Source organism: Notamacropus eugenii, chromosome 2, assembly GCF_028372415.1.
Source record: "Notamacropus eugenii isolate mMacEug1 chromosome 2, mMacEug1.pri_v2, whole genome shotgun sequence".
NCBI lineage: Eukaryota > Metazoa > Chordata > Mammalia > Diprotodontia > Macropodidae > Notamacropus > Notamacropus eugenii.
Window position 1 is genome coordinate 428,051,018 of NC_092873.1, and position 24,531 is coordinate 428,075,548.

General features: G+C 36.8%; 1 protein-coding gene across 16 annotated transcripts in view; it reads right to left on the reverse strand.

The window, feature by feature from the left end:
- The window catches only part of HHAT (hedgehog acyltransferase), a 607,669-nt gene that overhangs the window by 459,055 nt on the left and 124,083 nt on the right, over window positions 1–24,531 (reverse strand). For 10 of the 16 annotated variants that reach the window (XR_011973339.1, XR_011973344.1, XR_011973337.1 and 7 more), the window contains 2 exons: window positions 9,021–9,089; window positions 4,149–4,299 (listed from right to left, as the gene is read on the reverse strand). Coding sequence is in view for 8 of the 16 variants with exons in the window: in XM_072637867.1 (XP_072493968.1) it covers window positions 4,149–4,299; window positions 9,021–9,089 (220 nt within the window). In the remaining 8 variants the exon portion in view is untranslated. The remainder of the gene's footprint in view (window positions 1–4,148; window positions 4,300–9,020; window positions 9,090–24,531) is intronic. The other 6 variants (XR_011973345.1, XR_011973343.1, XM_072637872.1 and 3 more) reach the window with 1 other exon arrangement.

Here is a 24,531-nt window from a genome sequence, read left to right on the forward strand (position 1 = left end):
TCTTCAACATTCCAGCCAAAACAAAGAAATACTCAGACATAATTGGAGTTAGGACAAAGGAAAGGAATTTTACACCATAAGTGACCGATAATTATATGGAATTTATTTCATCCAAGAAGTTACACAGATTTAAATTATAAATAAATTCAAAAGAGATATAGTTAAATAATGGATGGCAGTGTCATAATATCGTGCTAAAGAGAGCTAAAAGGTTACGAAGGAAGAAGACAAGAATGTATTAAGTGCCTATCATATGCCAGACATTGTGCTAAGAATTTTACATATATTTAATTTATTAAATTAACCAACAACCCTGGAGGTAGGTACTATTATTATCCTCACTTTATAGTTTAGGAAATTGAGGCAGAAAAAGTCAACACAGTTGGTAAGCATCTGAGATCACAGTTAACTCAGGTCTTCCCAACTTCAGGCCCAACACTCTATCCACTATATTATTCCTATAGTAGATGAGATATCCCTGATTCAGTTCATTTCAGCTTGTTTAACTTGAATTTAACAAATGTTTACAAAGCACCTACTATATAGATGATACTCTGCCAGATGCTGGTAATAGTGATAAAATCACAAAAATAAAAGTTCTGTGCCCTCATTAAGCTTATCTGCTGGGGAGGACATAATGTGTACTCAGATAAGTAAATCTCCCATAAGACTGTGAGTTCCTTAAGAGCAGTGACTGGGTTTGGGTTTTTTGTTTGTTTGTTTTTGAGGGGAGAGGGTTGCGGAGACAGTTGCCTTTCTTTTATACTCAGTGTAAGCACTGAGATGTATAGCATCTGGTACACAGAAGGTACTTAATAAACACTAGTTGACTGACTAATTAAATAAAAAGTTTATAAAAGCAATAAAAACTAATTTCTAGGAAAGAATGCCTAAAACTAGAAGGGGATCAGGAAAGCCTTATGTAGATGATGTTATCTTCCAAATGTGTTTTGAAGGAATTTAAAGATTCTAAGAAATGGAGATGAAGAGAGAATAGATTCCAGACATGCAAATCCACCTAGCAAAGATACAGAAATGAAAGACAGAATGTGATGTACAAAGAATGCATGAAGGGGAGTAATATGAAATAAGACTAGAAAATAAGAGGGCAAGGTGCCGACTTTGGAGAGTTAAATATCAGGCTGTGGAGTTTGCATTCTGCCCTAGATGTCATAGGGAACTACTAAAGATTTTAGAGGAGGCAAGTGATATGGCCAAACCTGTTTAAGGAATATCATTTTGGCAGCTGTGTGAAGCATGGGTTGGAGAGGGTAGAAAGTGGAAGCAGAGAGAGCACTAGAAATGACAAGGACTTGAACCTAAGTAGAGGATTGTGGATGGAAAGAAGGAAATAGATGTGATAGAGATGCTGGGAGAGAGAATCAATAAGATGTGAGAACTGATTGGATATGGGGATGTCAGGAAAGAAGAAAGGGTCAGTAAATAACTAAAAAGTTTCAAAACTGGGTAAACTGGAGGGATAACAGTGCCCTCAGTAGGAAGGGGCAAATTTGGAGGATCAATGGATTTGGTAGAAAATATAAAAGATTCTATGTTGAAAATGAATGAATGAATGAAAAGGTATTTATTAAGCACTTACTATGTGTCAAATACTGCGCTAATTTATGGAGTTGTTCAGTTGTTTTTCAGTCATGTCTGATTCCTTATGATCCCATTTGGGGTTTTCTTGGAAAAGATGTTGGAGGAGTTTGGCATTTCCTTCTCCAATTCATTTTACAGATGAAACTGAGGCAAACAGAGTTAAGAGACTTGCCCAGGGTCACACGTCTAGTAAGTATTTGAGGCCACATTTGAACTCAGGAAAATGAGTCTTCCTGACCTCTACTCCCTGTGCCACCTAGATGCATGATTCATGGAGACATAAATACAAAAATGAGGTCATCTCCACCTTCAAGGGGTTTATATTCAAATCACAAAAGGGAATGACAGACAGGGAAAGGTCTTTCAATCTGGGGAGTCACTAGGCCAATAAGCAGAAAAAATAGATCAGTCCAATGATACTCCCTTTTGAAGTGGCAACTTCTTAGAGCAAGGGGTGAAAGGTGGGGAGGAGGATCTGTCTGCTGTGATAGGAAGGAAAATGGCAAAGGCCCAGGAGTTGAGTGTCTTACCTCCTTCCAGGCTTGGTCTGTCTCAGATTTTTTGTCAGATTTTGAGGAGAGAGAGTGGGGAGGGGAAACAGCTAGGGCACAGGCAAGAAAATTATATATTGAATTTGAGATACTTATGGCACATCCAGCAAGTCATAGGGGATATGAAAACTGGATTTAAGAGAAAGAATGGGCCTCTTCCTTCCAATTCTCAAATTCTGTGATTGCTCTAAAACAATTCCAAAGATTCATGATGGAAAATGCTATATGCATCGAGGAAAGAACTAAGGAGTTTGAATGCAGATCAAAGCATACTAGTTTCTCTTTTTTTTCTTTCTTGTGGTTTTTCCCTTTTGTTCTGATTCTTTTTTCTCAACATGACTAATATAGAAATATGCTTCATATGATTGTACATGTACAGCCAACATCAGATTGCTTGCTGTCCTGAGAAGGAGGGAAGAGAAGGGGGGAAGGGAAAGTTGAGGGAGAAAAAAATTTGGAACTCAATATCTTATAAAAGTGAATGTTGAAACCTATCTTTACATGTAAATGAAAAAAATACGATTGAGTGGGGGGGGGTAGGAATTCTGTGATTGTGTGAGGTGATAATTGAAGCTATGAAATCTAATGAAGTCATCAAAGGACACAGCAAATCCGGGTTTTCTGAGAAGGACATTAAGGATCACATTGTATCACATGATTGGGAGTTAGGAAGGACCTCCTCACTATGCAATCTAATAGCCATGCCCTCCCCCAAACAATCCTTTGGAATCTATAGTCCCTGTGTGAAATTTGCTGTTTCAAATGTAATTTTAACACATAAAACCAATTATGTTGTCCACTAGCTTCTAACCTTGGGGCAGCCTCTGATCAGCCCTCCTTTTACGTAAGAAGAGTTGGATCCACAGAGAGAAACGACTTGCTCAGAATCACATAGGACATAAATGGATGAGTCAGACTCTAATCTCCTCATTCCAAATCCAGTCATGTTTCCACTATAGCACACTGCAATTCTAAATGAGATCTTGATGAAAGAAAATATTTCATATAAGTCTACACTGAAAAGTTAACACCCATTATTAGCTATATGCACTTTTTAAGCAAGGAATATTTGGGAGGGGAGGTGAAGGAATAAAGTATACATTCTGACAAGTATGGAATAAACAGGTCAAAAACTAAGAGAACCATGACAGCAATTGCAAGTGGCAATCAAAAATCATATGCCATTGAAAATTTATTCCATATATTATCAATGCTTTTTTAAAACACCAAATTCACCCCTCAAGAACTACCTTCCCCTCCTCTCCTCACTCCTCCTCCCCAAAGTAGAGCCCCTTCTTATGACAAAACCAACCTAAGGAGTAGTATGACAGTATATGCGACACTCTCTAGCCATAACCTACCATTTTACTACAAAGAAGAAGGAAGGATCATGTTTTATTACTGGTTGAGAATTCTTTTTGGAAAAAGAAAACAACTCCAGGGAGACCACTCATCTGGAAGGAATCCATGCACAGTGACAGATGCTACAAAAAATTATTTCTATCATAAATCCCAAAGAGCCTTTCTCTCTGTAGGAGTATAGAGTCTACAGGTTATACATAGGGGGTGGGGGTGATGGGGAGGATTAACTACATTCTCCCATGCATAAGCACAAATAATTTTGATAATGTCTCATCAACTATGTAGGATGACAAGACAATATCTTGTACTCAGAAAAGTCTTTCAATCCACTTGGAAACCTCTATTTTGCAAGACTCCATTGAATTTACAAGAACTCCTTTTCCTTTTCAGGAGTTTTCTCACCTATCTCTACAACCTCATAATGTGTTACAGAGGTAGATTTACCAAGGAAAATTATCCATTTCCTTTAGACAGATGAATAAAATAAAGCAGAGAATGGGCAAGGAACCTGCCCAAGCTCATAAAGGGAGTTACCTGGTAGAGTCAGAGCTAGAACTAAATTTTCCAGATTGCCATCCTGGGGCTTTTCCTATCAGACAATCACAAGTCACTTCAGGAAAACATAAAACTAACCTCCACATTCCAGGGAAGCTGTACATTGTGCTCACACATCGGGGAAGAGCAGGAGGTTGGAGTCCATCCAGTTGCATAGCCAGGGCAGGAACACCAAAAAGGACCAAGTACTTCACATAAAAAAAGAGTACTTGGGCTAATGCTAGTCCACCTAAAAGGCAAAGAAGCTCATTAAAAACACCTAATGGTCCCCTCTATTAGCTATAATATAACAGAAATATACCAACTCCCATATCCACCTCCAAACCCCCATTACAAAAACCAAAACAAAATAACCTACACCAACCAAAAAGCATTATCAAGCATCTCTTACTGAATCATCACTGTTGGCTCTATGAATAACCTGAGTTAGCAAATCTCAAATACTGTAATCATTTTTATTAATGGTATCAGGGGACAAAACTATATCCATATTATAGATAACGTGCCTTACCACTCTTATTGCAAATGCACAAAGGAAATTCACTTTCTTTGAAAGAATTCCAGTGAATCTTTTTTTTTCTACTAAAAGGTCTTTTAAAATATAAATCATCACAGCCAAATTTTTATTTCAGAACTTTATATACAAGGCCAATTGTAATGGCCAATTGTTAATTGTTACCTCCCACACTTTTTTCTATTATATATAGCTCAAATTTTCTTTAAAATGAGCTATAAAGTCAGTGTATTCGTTTCAAGACCATTCTGCTTAATTTTGTTTCCCTCTGAATTTCCCTCAGTAACATTCTTTTCCTTATCAAGAGAACTGATGAAAAGAAATGCAAGAGAAAGTGGCCTAGCCATACCAGATCTTAAATTGTATTATAAACCAGCAATCATCAAAACTACTTGGTACTGGCTAAGAAATACTGTGGTGGATCAGTGGAATAGGTTAGGTACACAAGACACAATAGTCAATGACTATAGTAATCTACCTTTTGATAAACCCAAAGACTCCAGCTTCTGGGATAAGAACTCACTGCTTAACAAAAACTTCTGGGAAAAGTGGAAAACAGTATGGCAAAAACTAGGCATAGATTAACAACTTACACTATACACCAAGTTAAAGTCAAAATGGGTGCACAATTTAGATATAAAGGCTGATACTATAAGCAAACTAGGAGAGCAAGGAATAGTTTACCTGTCAGATCTATGAAGAAGCAAAGAATTTATGACCAAACAATAGAGAACATTATGAAATGCAAAATGAAAGATTTTTATTACATTAAATTGAAAAGGGTTTGCATGAACAAAGCCAATGCAACCAAGATTAGAAGGGAAGCAAAAAGTGAGGAACAATTTTTACAGCCTGTATCTCTGATAAAGTCCTGGTTTCTAAAAATATAGATATCAAATTTATAAGAATACAAGTCATTCCCCAACTGATACACTGTCAAGGGATATGAAGAGGCAGTTTTCAGATGAAGAAATTTAAGTCATAGGAAAAAATGCTCTAAATTACTATTGAGTAGAGAAATGCAACAGGAAAATGATTAATATTGGAGAAAATGTGGAAAAACTGGAACACTAATGCATTGTTGGTGGAGTTTTGAACTAATCCAACCATTCTGGAGAGCAATTAGGAACTATGCCCAAAGGGCTATAAAACTGTGCATACCCTCTGACCTGCAATACCACTACTAGATCTGTATCCCAAAAAGATCACAAAAATGGGGAAAGGACCCACATGTGCAAATATATATATATATATATATATATATATATATATATATATATATATATATATATATATATATATATATATATATATATATATATATATATATATATATATATATATATATAGCAGCTCTTTTTATGGTGACCAAGAATTGAAAATTGAGGGGATGCCATCAATTGGGGAATGGCTGAACAAGTTGTGCTATACGAATGTAAAGGAATATTATTGTGCTATAAGAAATGATGAGCAGGCAGGTTTAAGAAAAACCTGGAAAGAACTGATGCTGAGTAAAGTGAGCAAAACCAGAAGAACATTGTACACAGTAACAGCAATGTTGATTGTATGATGACTAACTTTGATGGACTTAGCTTTTCTCAGCAATGCAAGGATCTAAGACAACTCCAAAAGATTCATGATGGAAAATGCTCCCCACATATGGAGAAAGGTCTATGGAGTCTGAATGCAGAGAGAAGCATACTATTTGATCTGTTTGTTGTTATTTTGTTGTTATTTCTTCTTTCCTGTGGTTCTTCCCATTGATTCTAATTCTTCTTTATAGCATGACTAATGTGAAAATAGGTTTAATATGAATGTATATCTAGAGCCTATATTGGTTTGCATGCTGTCTTGGGGAGAGGGAAGAGAAGGGGAGAAGATGTAAACTCAAAATCTTGTGGAAGTGAATGTTGAAAACTAAAATAAATTAATTTTTAACAAAGAAAAAAAGTAACTTTTTTCTTTCTTTTCACCTTTGGCATCACTAGTTCTAGCCCTCATCTCTCCTTCAAACTCACTCACAATTTAAAATTTTTCTCTTGTTACAAATAAGCATAATTAAGCAAGATAAATCAAGCATTTTCATGTCTGAAAATGTTTATCATATTCTGCACCTCTAGTCCATTGATGTCAAAAGGGCAAAAGGATGCTTCATCATTAGTCCTCTAGAGTCAGGATTGGTCATTAAATTGTTCAGAGTTCTTATGTCTTTCAAAGTTGTTTTTCTTGACTTGTTTCAGTTACTGCATAAATTGTACTATGGTTCTATTCAATTCACCCTACCTCAGTTCATGCTCCTCTTTTCAGGTTTCTCTGAATCATCTGCTTTTCATCAATTCTTGTGGCACTATAAAATTCCATTACACTCATTTTACTCTAATTTATTCATCATTCACCAATCAATGGACACCTCCCCCTCCCAATTTTCAGTGGATTTTACTACAACAAAAATACTGCTATGACTATTTTTGTAGATACATCCTTTCCCTATAGATTTGATCTCGTTGGGACATGTGTCTAGTAGAGATATTGCTGGATCAAAAGAACATACATAATTTAGTGACATTTAGTGACATATAATTCCAAATAGCTTTCCAGAATGGCTGGACCAATTCACAGCTTGAACAATAATGCATCAGTGGGCTTATCCTCCCACAGCATCTCCAACAGCTGTCATTTTTCTTTTCTGTCATCTCACCCAACCTGATCAGTGTACAATGGAAATTCAGTTGTTTTCATTTGAATTTATCTTGTTATAGTGACTTGTAGCATATTCCCATACAATTGTGGATAGCTTGGTTTTCCTATCTACTTTATCTCAGGTGATCATCCTTGTCCCTTGTTTGGTCAAGAACTCTTCCCCCATATATCAAGGCAAAAAACAATATCTCCTTATTAGGAGGTTATTTTAGCATATGGCATTAGATGTTAGTCTAAATCTAATTTCTTTGACACTGGCTTCCAGTTTCCCCAACTGAATCTGTCAAATGGGTCCTATCCTTAGTAGATGGGGGAGATTAGATTTACTTAACATGCTGTCATTATATTCATTTGTTTTTGTATGCTGTGTACTTTATCAGTTCTACTTTTTCTGTTTACAAACAAAACTAAGTAGTTGTAATGCTTATTTATTTGTAGTATAGTTTAAGATCTGGTACTGATAAGCTCCTTTCTTATTTTCCTTTAGAATCTGGACCAAGGTCAGAACAGTTAAAGTCCTATAGTTTTCCAATTCCTTGTGGCTTCCCTTTTTTTCAATCTGAGATTCTGTCCCCACCCCACACCCAAATATAGAGTGCTATAAGGCTTCTGATACCCCTGGATCATCTCTGGTCCAAATCCTACAAGATTTCTAGTTTATTTGCCTGTGCTCATGCTGGTTTCACCACTAAAAGGGTCCTTTAAGTATCCAACTTTCTTTTTGTGTTATTCTGGGATGCATGAAGATATTTATGGTACTTTCTCTTCGGATTTCCTAATCATTATTTGATATAATGCTATTTTTTTTATCTTTGCTGAAGTAAATGAAAGGCTTTGTCTCTTCTGTGACTTTTCCTGTAGCACATCTTAACCAAAAAGTCCCCTTTACTTGTTAAAGTAATTTCAGAGTTTCACTATCAATAAAAATGCAAATAACTCTATTTATTATCTCCATGTAAAGAAAAGCTTAAAGAATTCAATCTAAGTCAAGAAGCATTTATTAAACACTTGCTGTACCTCAGTAATTGAGCTAGATGCTAATGATACTTAAGAAAAAAGTTGGGGAAAAGTCAAGATGGCAAAAAGTGTTAGCATTTTTGCAAAGTTCTCCCAAAAATTTCTCCCAACAATCGCTTCTATAACAAACTAAAGAAAAATGCCAAACCTTATTCTGGTTGGGAAAGCTAAGAAACAGTCACAATGAATCATTTTTTCTTATTTATTTTGTATATGGTTTATTTGTATGTATTTGTTTGTATTTTTTGCAAATATTTGCTTTCCCCATTAGATTGTGAGTTCCTCTCACATCAGAGAGAATCAGGGGGTTAAGTGACTTGCTTAGGGTCATATAGCTGGGTTAATGTCTAAAGGAAGGATTTGAATGCAGAGCTTCCTGACTTCAAATCTTTCTTTCTAGTCATCAATTCAACAAGTATTTTTAAAGTGCTTACTATGTACCATGCACTGTGCTGAAGATTGAGTGTTCAATGGAAGGCAAAGAAGTGGTCAGGTTCTCAAAGAGCTCAGACTAATGGAGGAGAGTATTACAGAAAAGGGACACAATTAGTGAAAACACCAAGTCAGGAGATGGAGTATTATGTATGAGGAACAGCCAAGAGGCCAAGGTCATGGACTTCAGATAACATGGAGGAAAGGAAAGTGCAAGAAAAGTTAAGTCCCAGTGCCCCTCTCAGGGCACTCTACTGGGATTCAGGAAGTTCTAGGTTCAAACACACCTCTGGCATCCGTTATTTGTGTGCGCCTGGGCAAGACACCAAAATTTCTCCCAACCTCAGTCCCATCCCCTGTAAAACAAGGAAAGTGATATCACAGAATCTAGTTTATGAGGTTCAAATGGAAAAAAATGTCAATGTTTTGCAAATTTTAAGGAACTATATAAATGTCAGTTATTATTACACCAAATGAACATTTCAACTTGTTATTTTTCAGTTTTTTCAGTCCTGTCCAACTCTTTCTGACCCCATTTAGTGTTTTCTTGGCAAAGATACTGGAGTGGTTTGGCATTCCTTCTCCAGCTCACCGTATAGGATGAGGAAACTGAGGCAAACAGGTTTAAGTGATATGCCCAGGATCACACAGCTAGTTAGTATCCGAGGCCAGATTTTGGGTCAAGTCTTCCTGAATTCCACACCATTCTCCAATTGAATCAAACTCAAATATTTATTAAAACAAAAGGATTGATTTTCTCTCATTCAAATCTTCCCAACTTTTCCTTTTCTTTCAGTTCCCTTCCCAAAGTCCTTCCACCTATTACCTAACAGAGCTAAACTAATCCTTCTTGGGTTTTACATGGTGAATTCCCATTAGATGATGAAACCAAAAAAATGAACCAATTTTCTGAATTCTTTCCCAGAAAAAGTAGAGAAAACCAAATATCTTCATTCTTTCCCTTTGGCTGCAACTACCATCTGTCTGAATCTTTTCTTTTCTAGATACAGAGCATTAAGAGTGGTCAGGGTTCAGAACATATTGAGCCCCATAAGGGGAAGGATGCTTGATCCTAAATCTAAAATCTCTAGCTAAAAATCTAAAAACTCTTCAGCGCTTCTAAAACTGTGGGTTGTGCCCCCACATGGGGTCACAAAAAATTTAGTAGCAGTAAGAGGTTTCTGAAAGCATAACAACCAAAAATTAATTCAAAATCAAATGCATAATAAATCCAAGGCGTTTCTGGAAACACTTGCCTGAGTTGCATCTGCAACCTCACTGCAGCCTTGGTTGTAAACACAAAGCATGAGCACTTTGCACTGTGCATGCCCTCAGGCTATGCAATGCCAACAAATGTTGCCAAACTGCCAAAAGCAGGAGTAGAGAAAGTTTAAGAAGCCCTGGTTTGATAATCCCCAAAGTCAACAGGTTTAGTTTCCCCTCCTGCCCACTCAACCTGTCCTCAGAGGCAATATGGCATAAAAAAAAAAAAAAAAAAAGCAGAACAGTACTCTGGAAATGATGATTCATTTGGAATCCAAGGGGCTGGGTTCAAATCCTGACTCTACTAGTTAATCCTTACATTGCTTAAACTTCTCTGCATGTCAATTTCCTTATCTATAAAATAGAGGGGAATGGATTAAAATGACCTCTAAAGTATCTTTGACTTCAGGGTCCTATGATCTGACTAGACTGGAGGTTTAAGAGAAAAATAGCCCCACCTCAATATGACTTCATTTCCTCTACTTCAAGTCTACCCAACAGGCTAATAAGCAAGAGTATGGGGGCAAGGGGGAAGTAAAACAGACACTTGGGGGGGGAGGGGGAACTATAGAAACAAGAGGGAGAAAGAAGGAAGTTTCAAGATGATCCACAACCTAGCTAATGAGCTTCTGAATTATTAAAAATTGGCTAAGCATGAGTAAGTCTATCTCCTGGTAGTAAAAGACAAAAACCCCCATGAGCCCTTCTAACTTAAAATGCCTCTTCCCACCAAAAAAATAAATAAACTGTTTAAAATAATAAAATGAACCTTACAACAAAATGTTAAAAATCAGTTGTGACATTTCATCACCATGTTATCCAAACGGGAACCTGCAGAGAATTCAAAGAAAAACACAGTGCCACATAATTTAATCTTTCATTTTTACTAGCAAAAGAGCATAGAGATTCTATACAATGATGACTTGACTCATTAAGAAACACTGTTTTGTTAGCTTCAGGAAAGAAGATTAGTAGTTACTGAGTCCCCTGATTTTAGTGCCCACCTCTTATAGGAAAATCAAGCCCCAAGCTTGGAAATGCAAAGAGTGCTGCTAAAATAAAGGATGCCATGTAATACACTGGTAGGCATTTTATTTAAGAGGTGAAAAAATGAACTGGCCTGAAGCACAGGGGTAACACAAGAGAGAGGAATTTCAATGTCTCTGCCAATTACCAAAACTTCCTCCTCCTGAAAATCCACATGTGGTTCCCAAATTTGCCAGCATTCATTCCAGCAGAAGCTATCACAGTGATTGGAAAGTGTTTGTATATTTTATCTGCTTATTTATTCTGTAGGTTTATTACAAACTGCTCCCATCCATATTGTCACACACCTTAAGGCTCATGATAGTAATTAAAATCCATTGCTAAGATGGTGGAGTGAGGAAAGACCTCTGAAATCCTCCCCAATTCTCCTCTAAACAACTAGAAAATCACCTCAGAATTGATCTAGGAGCAGGAAAGGGATGCCTCACAGGAGGGGTATGGTGCTTGGGAGGAGAGAGAGGTCCAAGAGTAGCAAGGCTCCAAGCCTGGGGCAATTCACCAGTGAGGCCCTGCCCCCTGGAAACCAACAGTCCCCTAGGCAAGTGAGCAGGCTGTGCAGAGCAGCAAGGCCCCATCTCAGTGACCCCACCCCCAGCACAAGCCACCAGGGAGGCCTTGACCCCACCACTGACCAGTAGAGCAGCCCCATCCCAAGGCTGGCCAACAGTAAGACCCCACCCCTGAGGCCTACCAGTGGAGAGTCCCTGTTTCCATAGCAACCCAGCAGCAGGGCCCCACTCCTGGAGCAGACCAGCAACAAGATCCTTGCTCTAGGGTCAGTCATCAGAAAGACTCTGTTACCACAGCAACCCAGCAACAAGCCCCCACACACACACATACTTCAGCAGGCCAGCAGCTAAATCTTACAACCAGGAGAGGCCAACATGGAGACCCTGACTCCCACTACAAGCCAGAAGGGAAGCCTATCCTCCAGAGAAAGCAAGCACATAAACTCCAAAGCCCAGTGAAAGCCAGTAGTAAAACCCAGAGCCCCAGCACAAAAAGCATGAGACAATGTGGGACCAGAGACAAACTCTCACATAAAAACAAGTCATGAAAAAGGCAGAAAAAAATAAGCAAAAAAGCAAGAAAAAAAAAGTTCAACTATAGAAAGTTACTATGGTGATAGGAAGGATCAAGACGAACTTAGAAGAGCACAATAGTATCAAAATGGCTACCTATGAAACCTCAAGAAAAATGTAATTTAGTCTCAGATCCAAAAAGAATTCCTGGAAGACCTTAAAAAGGATTTTAAAAAGCAAATTAGAAAAGCAGAAGACTAGGAAAAGAAATGAAGGTAAAGAGTAAATAGCATAAGAAAAGACAGACAAAAATTTACTAAGGAAAATAACTCATTAAAAAAATAGAATTGGCCAAATGGAAAATAAAGTATAAAAGCTCAATGAAGAAAGCAATTCCTTAAAATCAGAATGGAATAAGCAGAAACTAATGACTCTATGAGACATCAAGATAAGATTTTTAAAAAGTAAAAAATATAGAAGAAAATGTGAAATTCCTCATTAGAAAAACAACTCACTTAGAAAACAGATCTAGGAGAGATAAAATAAGAATTACTAGAATACCTAACAGCCACGATTAAAAAAAAAAAGCCTGAACAACATCTTTAATGAAACTATCAAAGAAAACTGTCCTGATGTATTAGAACCAGAAGGCAAAATAGAATTTGAAAGAATCCACCCATCACTACCTGAAAGAGATCCCAAACATCAAGGACATCATAGCCAAATTTCAGAGTTCAATATCAAAGTGAAAATATTGGAAGTAACCAAAAAGTAAGAATTCTAATATTATGGAATTACAGTTTAAATTACATAGGATTTGGCAGCTTCCATATTAAAGAACAGAGGGTTTGGAATATGATATACCAGAAGGCAAAGGAATTAGAATTACAACCAAGAACCACCTACCCAGCAAAGCTGAATATAACCTTTCAGGGAGAAAAAAAATGGACATTTAACAAAATAGAGAACTTTCAAACATTTCCAATTAAAATACCAGAGCTGAAAAAAATGTAACCTCCAAATACAAGACTCAAAGGAAACATAAAAAGATAAAAAAGAAACAAGAAAGAGAAAACATAAGAAATTCAATAAGATTAAATTATTTATATTTCTATGTGACAAGATAATATTTGTAACTCAATAACTTTATTCCTATAAGAGCATTAGAAGGAGTATATGTAGACAGGAGGTATGGATATAAGGTGACTTTGATGGGATCATATCCCAAAAAACAAAACAAAGGGGTGAGAAAGAAAATTGCACTGAAAGAAGCAGGAGTGGGGAGACTGAATGGGGTAAATTACCCCATAAAAAAGAGGCATGAAAGAGCTATTATAATAGAATGGAAGGTGGGAGGCAGGGCAAAGCTAAAACCTTACTCCCATCAAAATTGGCTCAAAGAGGAAATAACATGGACACTCAGTTGGATATAGAAATCTATCTTACCATATAAGTAAATAAAAAAGGATGGGGATAATATAAATGGGAGGGGGAGTGATAAAAGAGAGGGTGTGTTGGGGAAGGTGGTGAAGGAAAGAGGGGAAGGTAAGAAGGGTGGCTAAACAAGTAAAAAATAGTATGGAGGAAAATACACAATTTGCTTTCATAACTAGAAATGTGAATAGGAGGAACTCACCCATAAAACAAAAGAATGGATTAAAAACCAGAATCCTATAATATGTTGTTTACAAGAAGCACATGTGAAGAAGAGAGATACACACAGAGTAAAGGTAAGGAGCTGGAACAAAATCTATTATGCTACTTTTTTTTTTGTTTTCTGCTTTTTCCTTCTTGTGGTTTTTCCTTTTTGTTCTGATTCTTCTTTTACAACATGACTGATGTGGAAATATGTTTAATATGATTGTACATGTATAGCCTGTATCAGATTTCATGTCATCTTGGGGTGGGGGAGGTGAAAAAAGGGAAAATAATGAAACTCAAAATCTTATAAAAGTTAATGTAGAAAACTAAAAATAAATTTAATTTTTAAAAGAATCTATTATGCTTCAGCTGAAACAAAAAAAAAGCAGGGGTGCCATTCATGATCTCAGACAAAACAAAAGCAAAACCAAATCTAATTAAAAGAGATAAAGGAAACTATATCTTGCTGAAAAGTACCACAGACAATGAAGTCATATCAATATTGAATGCACCAAATGGTATAGCATCTAAATTTGTGAAGGAGAAGTTGAATGAGTTACAGAAAGAAATAGATAATAAAACTATACTAGTGGAGGACCTCCACTTTCCCCTCTCAGAACTAGATAAATTTAACAAAAAAAAAAAAAAAAAAAACAAGAAATAAGTTAAGGAGGTGAATAAAATTCTGGAAAAGTTAGATATAATAGTTCTCTGGAGAGAACTGAATGGGAATAGAAAGGCATATATATACACACACACATATATGTCATCTACACAAAAATTGACTCTATATTAAGCCATTAAAAACTTCACAACCAAATGCAGCAAAGCAAAAACAGTAAATACATCTTTTACAGACCATAATACAATAAAAATTACATTAAATCATGGACAATGGAAAGAGATATTAAAAATTAATTGGAAATTAAATAATCTAATCCTTAAAAAGTGGATTAAAGAACAAATCATAGATAAAAATCAATAATTTCATTAAATAAAATGACAATGAGACAAAATATCAAAATTTATGGGATGCAGTCAAAACAATACTCAGGAAAAAATTTACATTTCTGTTTGCTTATATCAATAAAATAGGGAAAAAAGCAGATGAATTAGGCATGCAACTTAAAAAAATTAGAGAAAGAACAAATTAAAAATCCCCAAGTAAGCAGCAAATTGGAAATCCTGAAAATCAAAGGAGAGATTAATAAAACTGAAAGTAAGAAACTCATTGAATTAATAAATAAAACTAGAAGCTGGTTTTATTGGGGTGGAGAGAACAATAAAATAGATAAACCAGAGGTTAACTTGATTTAAAAAAGGAAAGAAGAAAACCAAAATACTAGTATCAAAAATGAAAGAGATGATTTTAATGAAGAGAAATGAAGAGCAAATTAAGACATTTGTTAGAAGCTTTTTTGCCCAATTATATGCCAATAAATTTGACAGTCTAAACGCAATGGATGAATATCTATAAAACTACAAATTACTCAGATTAATAGAAGAAGAAATAAAATACTTAACTCAATCTTTAAAAAAAGAAATTGTACAAGTTATCAATGAACAACCTAAGAAAAAAATCCCCAGAACCAGAGGGATTCACAAATGAATTCTACCAAACATTTAAAGAACAATTAATTCCAAAACTGTATAAGCTATTTGAAAAAATAGTGAAGGAGTCCTACCAAATTCTTTTCACGATACAAAAATGGTCTGATATCCAAACCAGTAAAAGCCAAAAAAGAGAATTATAGACCAATTTCCCTAATGAATAATGATGCAAAAATTTTAAATAAAATACTAGCAAAGAGATCATAGCAATATATCACAAGGATCATACACTGTGGCCAGGAGGAATGTATGCCAGGAATACAGGACTGGTTCAATAAGAGAAATGTTATCAGTATGACTGACCATATCAATAACAAAACCAGTAGAAATCATATGATTATCTCAACAGATGCAGGAAAAGCTTTTGACAAAAAACAGGACCCATTTCTGTTAAAAATATTAGAGGACATAGGAATAAATGGAACTTACCTTAAAATGATAAGTACTATTTATTTAAAACTATCAGTAAGCATAATGTGTAATGGGAATAATTTAGAAACCTTCCTAATACAATTAGGGGTGAAGCAAGGATGACCATTGTTACCTCTGTTATTTGCTATTGTACTAGAATTGTTAGCTATAGCAATAGGAGAAGAAAAAAAAGTAAAGGAATTAGAACAGGCAATGAAGAAGCAAAACTATCACTCTTTGCAGATGATATGATGTCATACTTAGAAAATCCTAGAGAATCAAATAACAAACTACTTGGAATTATTAACAACTTCAGCAAAGTTTCAGGGTACAAAATAAACCCATATAAATCATCACCATTTCTACATGTTACCAACAAATCCCAGCAGCAAGAGATAAAAAGAGAAATTCTATTTAAAGTAACTTAGACAATATAAAATACTTGGGAATCTACCTGCCGAAACAAACTCAAGAACTATATGAACACAACTATAAAACACTTATCACATGAAGTCAGATCTAAAGAATTGGAAAAACATTAATTGCTCATGAGTAGGCCAAGCCAATGTAATAAAAATGACAATTCTACCTAAATTAATCTATTTATTCAGTGGCATAACAATCAAATTACCAAAAAGTATTTATAGAACTAGAAAAAACTATAACAAAATTCATATGGAAGAACAAAAGCTCAAAGATATCAAGGGAATCAATGGGGAAAAAATGCAAAAGAAGGTGGTCTAGCTGTACCAGATCTCAAACTGTATTATAAAGTGATAATCATCAAAATCTGACATTGGCTAAGAAATAGAGTGGTATATCAGTGGAATAGACTAGGTGCAAATTACATTATCGTAAATCATCATAGTAATTGAGTATATGACAAACCCAAAGACCCAAGCTTTTGGAACAAAATCTCATTATTTGGCAAAAACTGCTGGGAAAATTGGAAAACAGTATGGAAAAAACTAGGTATAGAACAATATCTCACACTGTATACCAAAAGGAACAGATGATTTATACATAAAGAGTGATACCATAAGCAAATTAAGAGAGCACGAATAGTTTATCTGTCAGATTTATGGATAGGGGAAGAATTTAGGACCAAAGAAGATACAGAGAGTATTACATAACATAAAATAGATAATTTTGATTATATAAAATTTAAAAGTTTTTGCACAAACAAAACTAAAAGCAGTCAAAATTATAAGGAAAGTAGAACATGGAAAAAAATTTTGCAATAAGTATCTCTGATAAAGGTCTCATTTCTCAAATATTTAGAGAAATGAAATATTTATAAAAATATAAGTCATTCCCCAATTGATAAATGGTCAAAAGGTAGTTTTCAGTCAAAGCTATTTATAAATATATGAAAAAATGCTCTAAATCACTATTGATCAGAGAAATGCACATTAAAAACAACTCTGATGTGCCATCTAACACCTTTCAGAGTGGCTTATATAACAAAAAAGGAAAATGATGGATGTTGGAGGGGATGTGGGAAAACTGGGACATTAATATACTGCTGGAGTAGTTATAAACTGATCCAACCATTCTGGAGAGTAATCCAAAGGGCTACAAAACTGCATACCTTTTGATCCAACAATACCACTGCTAGGTCTATATCCCACAGGCATCCAAAAAAGGGGGAAAGGAACCACATGTACAAAAATATTTATAGCAGTTCTTTTTGCTGTGTCTAAGAATAGGGAATCAAAGGGATACCCATCAATTGGGGCATTAAATAAACATTTAAATTAGTTAAATAAGCTGTGGCACATGAATATAATGGAATATCATTGTGCTATAAGAAATGACAAGCAGGATAATTTCAGCAAAACCTGGACTTACACGAATTGATGCATAGTGAAGTGAACGATCCAGGAGAATGTTGTACACAGTAACAGCAACAGTGTTCTGTGAAGAGGTGTGAATGACTTAGCTATTCTCACCAATACAATGACCGGAGACAATCCCAAAGGCCTAATTGTTGGGGGTGTAAGCTCAGTTCCATGTGGACAGTCTCGGGCGGGTAAAGGTGAGAGCTTCTAAATCTTAGAGTTCTCATGAGGCCCCCCAGGGAACAGCAGGGAATTGAGGAGTGAGATCTCGTGCATTTCCGCCTCTTCCCGTGAGAACGTGATGGGAGAGAGCATCCCTGCCCTCGAGACTGGCCCGGATCTGGGCACACCTATTGTAATCTAACAGGCACGGTATTCAGGTGCAAACTATGCGGCAGGAGAGCTTAAGTAGGGTCAGGAAAGCCCGAAGGCGTTCTTAGCGCTGAGGGGCCCTTACAGGACAGAAGGCCCCTTTTCCTTTCTTCGCTCTTCCCTCTCCCCTCTCTCCCCACTTCCACTTCCGCTTTCATTCTCTTACTGTAAGATCTTTGCCTCCTTGGGAGAGTTCTCTCTCTCTCCTAAGGAAGAATTCCCCCTGCACATGTAACCAGGACCCTGAATAAAGCCTAACCCTTGTTCGACTCCGGAAAGTCTCTTCTCTCATACGTTTATCCAGTTTGGCCAGCCGAAGACCTGTGATAGGTAAGGTAAGACTCGGGTAGCCCTCAGGCCTCTAGGCCTGGCACCTAATGATGAAGCATACTATGCACCTCCAGAGATAGAATTGATATTGATTGAATACAGACTGAAGTATACTATTTTTTATTTTTTTTATTTTTTTCTTTTATTTGAGTCTTATTGTATAAAATGACTAATATGGAATGTTGTACACAACTGCATATGCATAACCTATATCTGTTTGCTTACCATCTCAGGAAGGGGCAAAAGGAGGGAGGCAAGGAGGGGTAGAATTTGGAACTCAAAACTTTAAAAATATTTTGCATGGGTCCACAATGTAAAGATGATTTTTAAAAGAATTTTTCAGGATAACAAGGTGGCAGACTGTGCATTTACTGTAGCCTCTGTAGCACCTCATTTGGAGAAAAGCAATTAGTCCTGTCCCAAGGGTGAACAGAACTTATCCCTTGGCAAAATTTAAGATCCTTGAATTTATGGACTATTTCATTTTGGTCATTCTAACCCTCTGCAGTGCTTGGCATAAAATTAGAGCTTAATAAGTTGTTTGTTGAGTTGAAATGAATTACAGAGCTGAGTTTTTCTGAAATAGTAGTAAGAAATACGGTATCAGAAGTATACAATGATCTTGACTTTGTCAAAAATCATAATAACAGGACATCATTAAAGGTAAAAAAGCCCTAGAATGTCTTGCCCAGCCCAATCATTTTAATAGGTGGGGAAAATGAAACTCAGAGAAGTGAAAGAAGTGGCTTAAGTCACAACTAGTATAGACAGGACTAGAAGTCAGGTCATTTGATTCATGGTCCAACTTATCTGTACTCAATAGAATTTTAAAGTAGTTTATGACAGTAGAGGATGAATCAAAAATATCCATACACAATCTTGGTCCACATTAAAGCCTATCTTCCCTTCTAAACATGTTAAAAGCCCTTAGGGTTTGATTTAGGAAGAAAAAGGAAGAAAGGGCTAAGAAGCAACTTAACACATTCTCCCAGTGTTTGAAGATAGATAGATAGGCAGACAGACAGAGATAGACAGATAGATATAGATAATTTAGTAACTAAGCAATTCTCTATAGAATGTTGAATAAGAGGCTTATGTATAAGCTGCAGAAATTCTACTTGACCAGTGAACAGACCTTCTTGCCCAATGGAATAATAGCATATGGTTTATGTACTGGAGAAATTCTTTTCGAGCCCCCCACCCACACTCACCCCACTTTCTCAGTGATTTTCACATCAAGAAAAAGAACATCTGTTTTGAATGGTTTCAACATTAACAGGTGTGTTAAGGCAGGATCCAGGAGCCGATTCTCTCTCAAGATTCCTTCCAATTTTAGGACCACGATGTTTATCATTTCCAATGTCACTGGACTAGAACGGATGGTGACAAGTGAGCCATTTCTCTCCTCTGAGGCCAGAACAATAAGAAATGGGCTGACACTGACAAGGGAGGGCCTTAAATTCACTAGATGGAAGAACTCTGCCATACAGAGGTTTGCTGATTTCTGAAATGTGGGGCTGAGACCCTGCATCTCCTTAACTCCAGACGAATTTTCTCCTCTCTGGCAGAGTGGTATGTTATTCTATTACTGAAGCACATTACAATCAAGCTTCATGACAATAAACTCTGACCACCTTTAGAGAGGCCACGTTTATTTAAAATAATTGTTAAAGAAGAAGCAGCCTATTGGTTAGAGAGTCTTCCTGACCACCTTTGACACCTGTGTGACCTTGGATATAGGACCTTAAGTTATTTAAACTCTTCGGTTTATTTTCTAAGTTTATTTTCTAAGATAATTAGTCATAAAAGTTATTGATCCACATTAATACAGGGAGTTTCCTCACTCAGAATCTACTATACCAATGAAATCACAGAACCAGTCCAAAAATAGTCATTGCAAAGTTTTAAACTATGCTCATAACACTGACACAGGAGTTGTACTGATTTTCAAACCATGATTCCCCAGTGCCTTTAGAACTGCCACATCTTATCAGCAATAGTTATTTTAATTCATACTTGAGGGGAAAAGGTCTACTCTTCTTTAAAGTCCTGCATCTTATATGTTTAATTTTAAAATGTAAAGAAATAAATTAATACCTCCCTGAATTAGCTAGAGACATATAAGCACGTCATAAGATCAGGACTGGATAAGACATCCTTAGACAATCCATCTCCGGTCAGTAAAAAACCCTCCTAGAATCTCTTAGGTAGGCTTAGGAATGGTCTAAACATGAGACTAGTCAAATAATGTCTTATTTGAATTTTTCAAATGTCTCCTGAGTATTTACTGCCACCTGCTGGTTTTTTGGTGTATTTCTACCAAGAAATGGTAGAACAAATCTCTGATTCTTTTTAACTAGGGATATCTGAATAAACTTTTCCTGATTGAGAATTTTCTTTTCTTTTTAATTTTCCCAAAGAAATTGAGAACAATGACAATGAAGAAGACAGGATGCCAAGTATATAAGGTGACAACTGAGGACAGGGAGAATCCCTGTAAGCCTCAGGGAGAAGAGTGGTTAGGGCAGGACCTGCTTGCAGATAAGTTTTCAAAATCAGGCAGCAGATCTTTAAACAGCAAAGATTCTAGAAGTTTACTTGGCAGTTGCTGGGCTGCCAACTGCTATGTCACTGAAGGAAGACTCCTCCAGGATAAACCCTTCACATCGCAAAGCTCTGAAGTTCACAACATAAAATATTTGAGCCCTTTCCCATTATTTTTTAAAATGTAGATTTTTTTTCCTCCAAACCAAAACCTAGATGTTTAAATACCACAAAACACAAAACATTTTGCAGGAGGGAAAATGGTTGCTTCTCATCTGAAAAACACAAAAGGAGAAAGGATGGATTTCCAATCTCAACAACTGTATACAGGTAAAATCAGCTGCAAAAGGAGAACCTTCTAAGCAAGTCTAAAGCAGCAAAACTTTTTCCTTCAGAATGCTAAGTTCAGAGTCTTCTGGACCGACATTTGCTGACAGTTTTCCCATTGAAGATCGGGAAATATAATCTCATTCTAGCTCTGAGAACAGCTCTGACGAGCTGACTGTCTCCATACCTCTGCTTCCAATATTGCATGCTGACTATTTTAAGAGTGCGTAGGTATATATGTGTGTATGAGTAAATACCTACATATACCATACACGCATGCATATGCATATATATATATATATACACACACATACATGCACATGTTTATATATCATAATATGTTCTATTGTATTTTAAAATAACATGCATATAACCTATATGTATGATACATCTATGTCTATATATGTAATGTGCATGGGCATACATACATATACAAACACATAATACCTATACATATGTGTCCACACACAATACATATATAGGCATATTGTCACATCATACACATGTACATATGCTACTAATATGAGTTCTGGTATGTACATATGTTGCATGCATGTATGGTCATGTCCTTGAGCATGTATGTACATGTGTTATGCATTTAAGTACATACTGTAGACACAAACTTGATTATTTTAAAACATAATTACATATTTATTCATAATTATATATTTACATATAATATATAATTATATAGAAAATTAACATTAAAGGCGGCCATTTCTTTTCAATATCAACAAATCTGATTGGTTTATTTGCTTAAGTACTATAGCAACCACATTATTAGGTGTGAAATGCAACAAACTAAAGAATATGGTCCTTGTCCTGTAGGTAGCTGTAATCTAAGAGCAAACAGGAAAATGTGCAAGTTGAATTACAACATTCTTTCAAAGACATAAGGAAGACTTTTTTTTTAATAAATTAACTGGTAAGAGAGTGAAAGGGTGAGCTGCACTTCTTAATTCAAGAAATGGTAGGTGCTGCTTTGCTCTATGCTAAACAATATGGGTTTCCAGAAGGAGATTTGGATTTTAATTTCTATGAAACAGAATAAGGTGATTGGACAGATGAAAAAGGGTGAAGGGCAAGGCTAGCTTCTCCAATCACTATGGAAGAAGACAAGTAGGATTCAGAGCAGGGATTCTTAACCTAGGGTCCATAAACATTTTTTTCAACATTTTGATACCTGTTTCAATATAATTAGTTTCTTTTATAATCTTATATATTTTATTTTGTGCACTCAAAAACATATTCCAAGAAGGAACCCATAGCTTTCACCAGCTTGCCCAAAATGTCCATGACATAAAAAGGTTAAACACTCATGATTTAAAGAAAGAATTCAATTCAATAAGCATTTATTAAGCAGTTCCTGTGTGTCAGGCATTGAGCTAGGTGCTCACAGGTTACAAAAAAAAAAAAAAAGAGCTGGGGTGATGGGGGAAGGTAACACTGTAACATGAATACAGATAAGTGAATATGAAATGAATACAAAGTAATCTGGGAGAAACCACAAGATCAGTCATAAATCAGGGAATCGAGAAGGACCTTGCATAAGAAGGACATCTTCCCCAATTTGTGACTGATCATCTGACTTCTCCCAAATTACTTTGTATTCATTTCATATTCACTTATCTGTATTCATGCTACAGTGTTACCTCCCATCACCACCCTAGTTCTTTGGGGGAAGGGGTTTCTTTGTAATCTTAGCACCTAATTCAATGCCTGGCACACAAACACTGCTTGATAAATATGTGTTAAATGAGAGAAAAGTGAGTTGACAGAGAAGATTCAAAGGTGCATTTCAGTATCTTTAAAGGGCACAGACCAAAGAGGAAGGAACAAACCCAAGAAAGAAGAGTGACTTGAGAATGGGGTTGGGGGGAAACAGCTGAGGCATATTTTAGCACTGAGGCAAGGGATTGCTCTGAGCATGCAGAAACAATCATGGGGCTGCCCACTGAGCACTCCACATCAAGTAGGTTCCCAATTTAACTACCCAGGAGGCTTCCTTTGCTGGTTCTTAGGCAATTCAATAACTCCAAAGTTTTTTTAAAAAGCAACAAATTTCTTAAAGAAATTTGGCTCCAGGGCCTCTCCTCTGAGAGCTCCTGGACCCTGAGGCTTCTTTGCCACAAAAGCTCCTGCTCCCAGCTATCTCCCGGGATGCCCTGCTTTCTGATGCTGGGTGGGTTGAGTTACTCTGGCTCGGGTACTGGTTATGTTAATTTCAATGCATTTCACAGAAGGGAAGATGCCAATAGTGACTGGACAACCAAAGACCACAAAGACTGATGGCTTTTTAAATATCAGCAGCAGTGGCAGCACACTACAGGAGCCATAATTAGCCAAATGAGAAGCAGTGTGGTGTCACAGAAGGCACTTTGGACTGTCAATCAGGAGGCCTGGTCTCTGTCCTGCTCTGCCACTGTCTAAAGCTATATGACCTTGGGTAACTCCTTAACTCCTTGGGCCTCTGCAAAATAAGGGACTTGGCCCAGGAAGCAGCCACAAGGTTCTTTGTATGATTCCAGTTCTTCTGCAGAGTCTCAGTGGGTCTCAGAGACTCACTTGGAACCTGGGAAAAGGCATGCACAATGCATCAGCAGCACCAAAGAAATCTTTCTATTTTATAATCAACACTCATTATAAGAAGATTTCATTTCTGAATACTATACCCTGCAGAGGTATTAGAAACAACTTTTTTATTCCTCTCTGGCAAATTATTCTCCTTGATACCTCTCCTAGGCATTTACTTGACCATGCAAAAACCATTGCCTAAAATTACCGAAGCATTACTGTTGGGGGTGTAAGCTCAGTTCCATGTGGACAGTCTCGGGCAGGTAAAGGTGAGGACTTCTAAACCTTAGAGTTCTCATGAGGCCCCCCAGGGAACAGCAGGGAATTGAGGTGTGAGACCGGGCTATCTCGTGCATTTCCACCTCTTCCCATGGGAAACGTGCTGGGAGAGAGCATCCCCGCCCTTGAGATTGGCCCAGGGTCTGAGCACACCTATTGTTGTCTAACAGGCATGGTATTCAGGTGCAAACTATGCAGCGGGAGAGCTTAAGTAGGGTCAGAAAAGCCTGAAGGCGCTCTTAGCGCTGAGGGGCCCTTAGAGGACAGAAGGCCCCTCTCCCCTCTTCCCTCTCCCCTCTTCCCTCTTTCCTCTTCCCTCTCTCCTCTCTTCTCTCTCCTCTCTTCTCTCTTCCTTCTTCCCTCTCCCCACTTGCATTTCCATTCTCTTATTGTAAGATCTTTGCCTCCTTGGGAAGAGGATTCCTCTCTCCTAAGGAAGAATTCCCCCTGCACTTGTAACCAAGACCCTGAATAAAGCCTAACCCTTGTTCGACTCTGGAAAGTCTCTTCTCTCATACGTTTATCCGGTTTGGCCA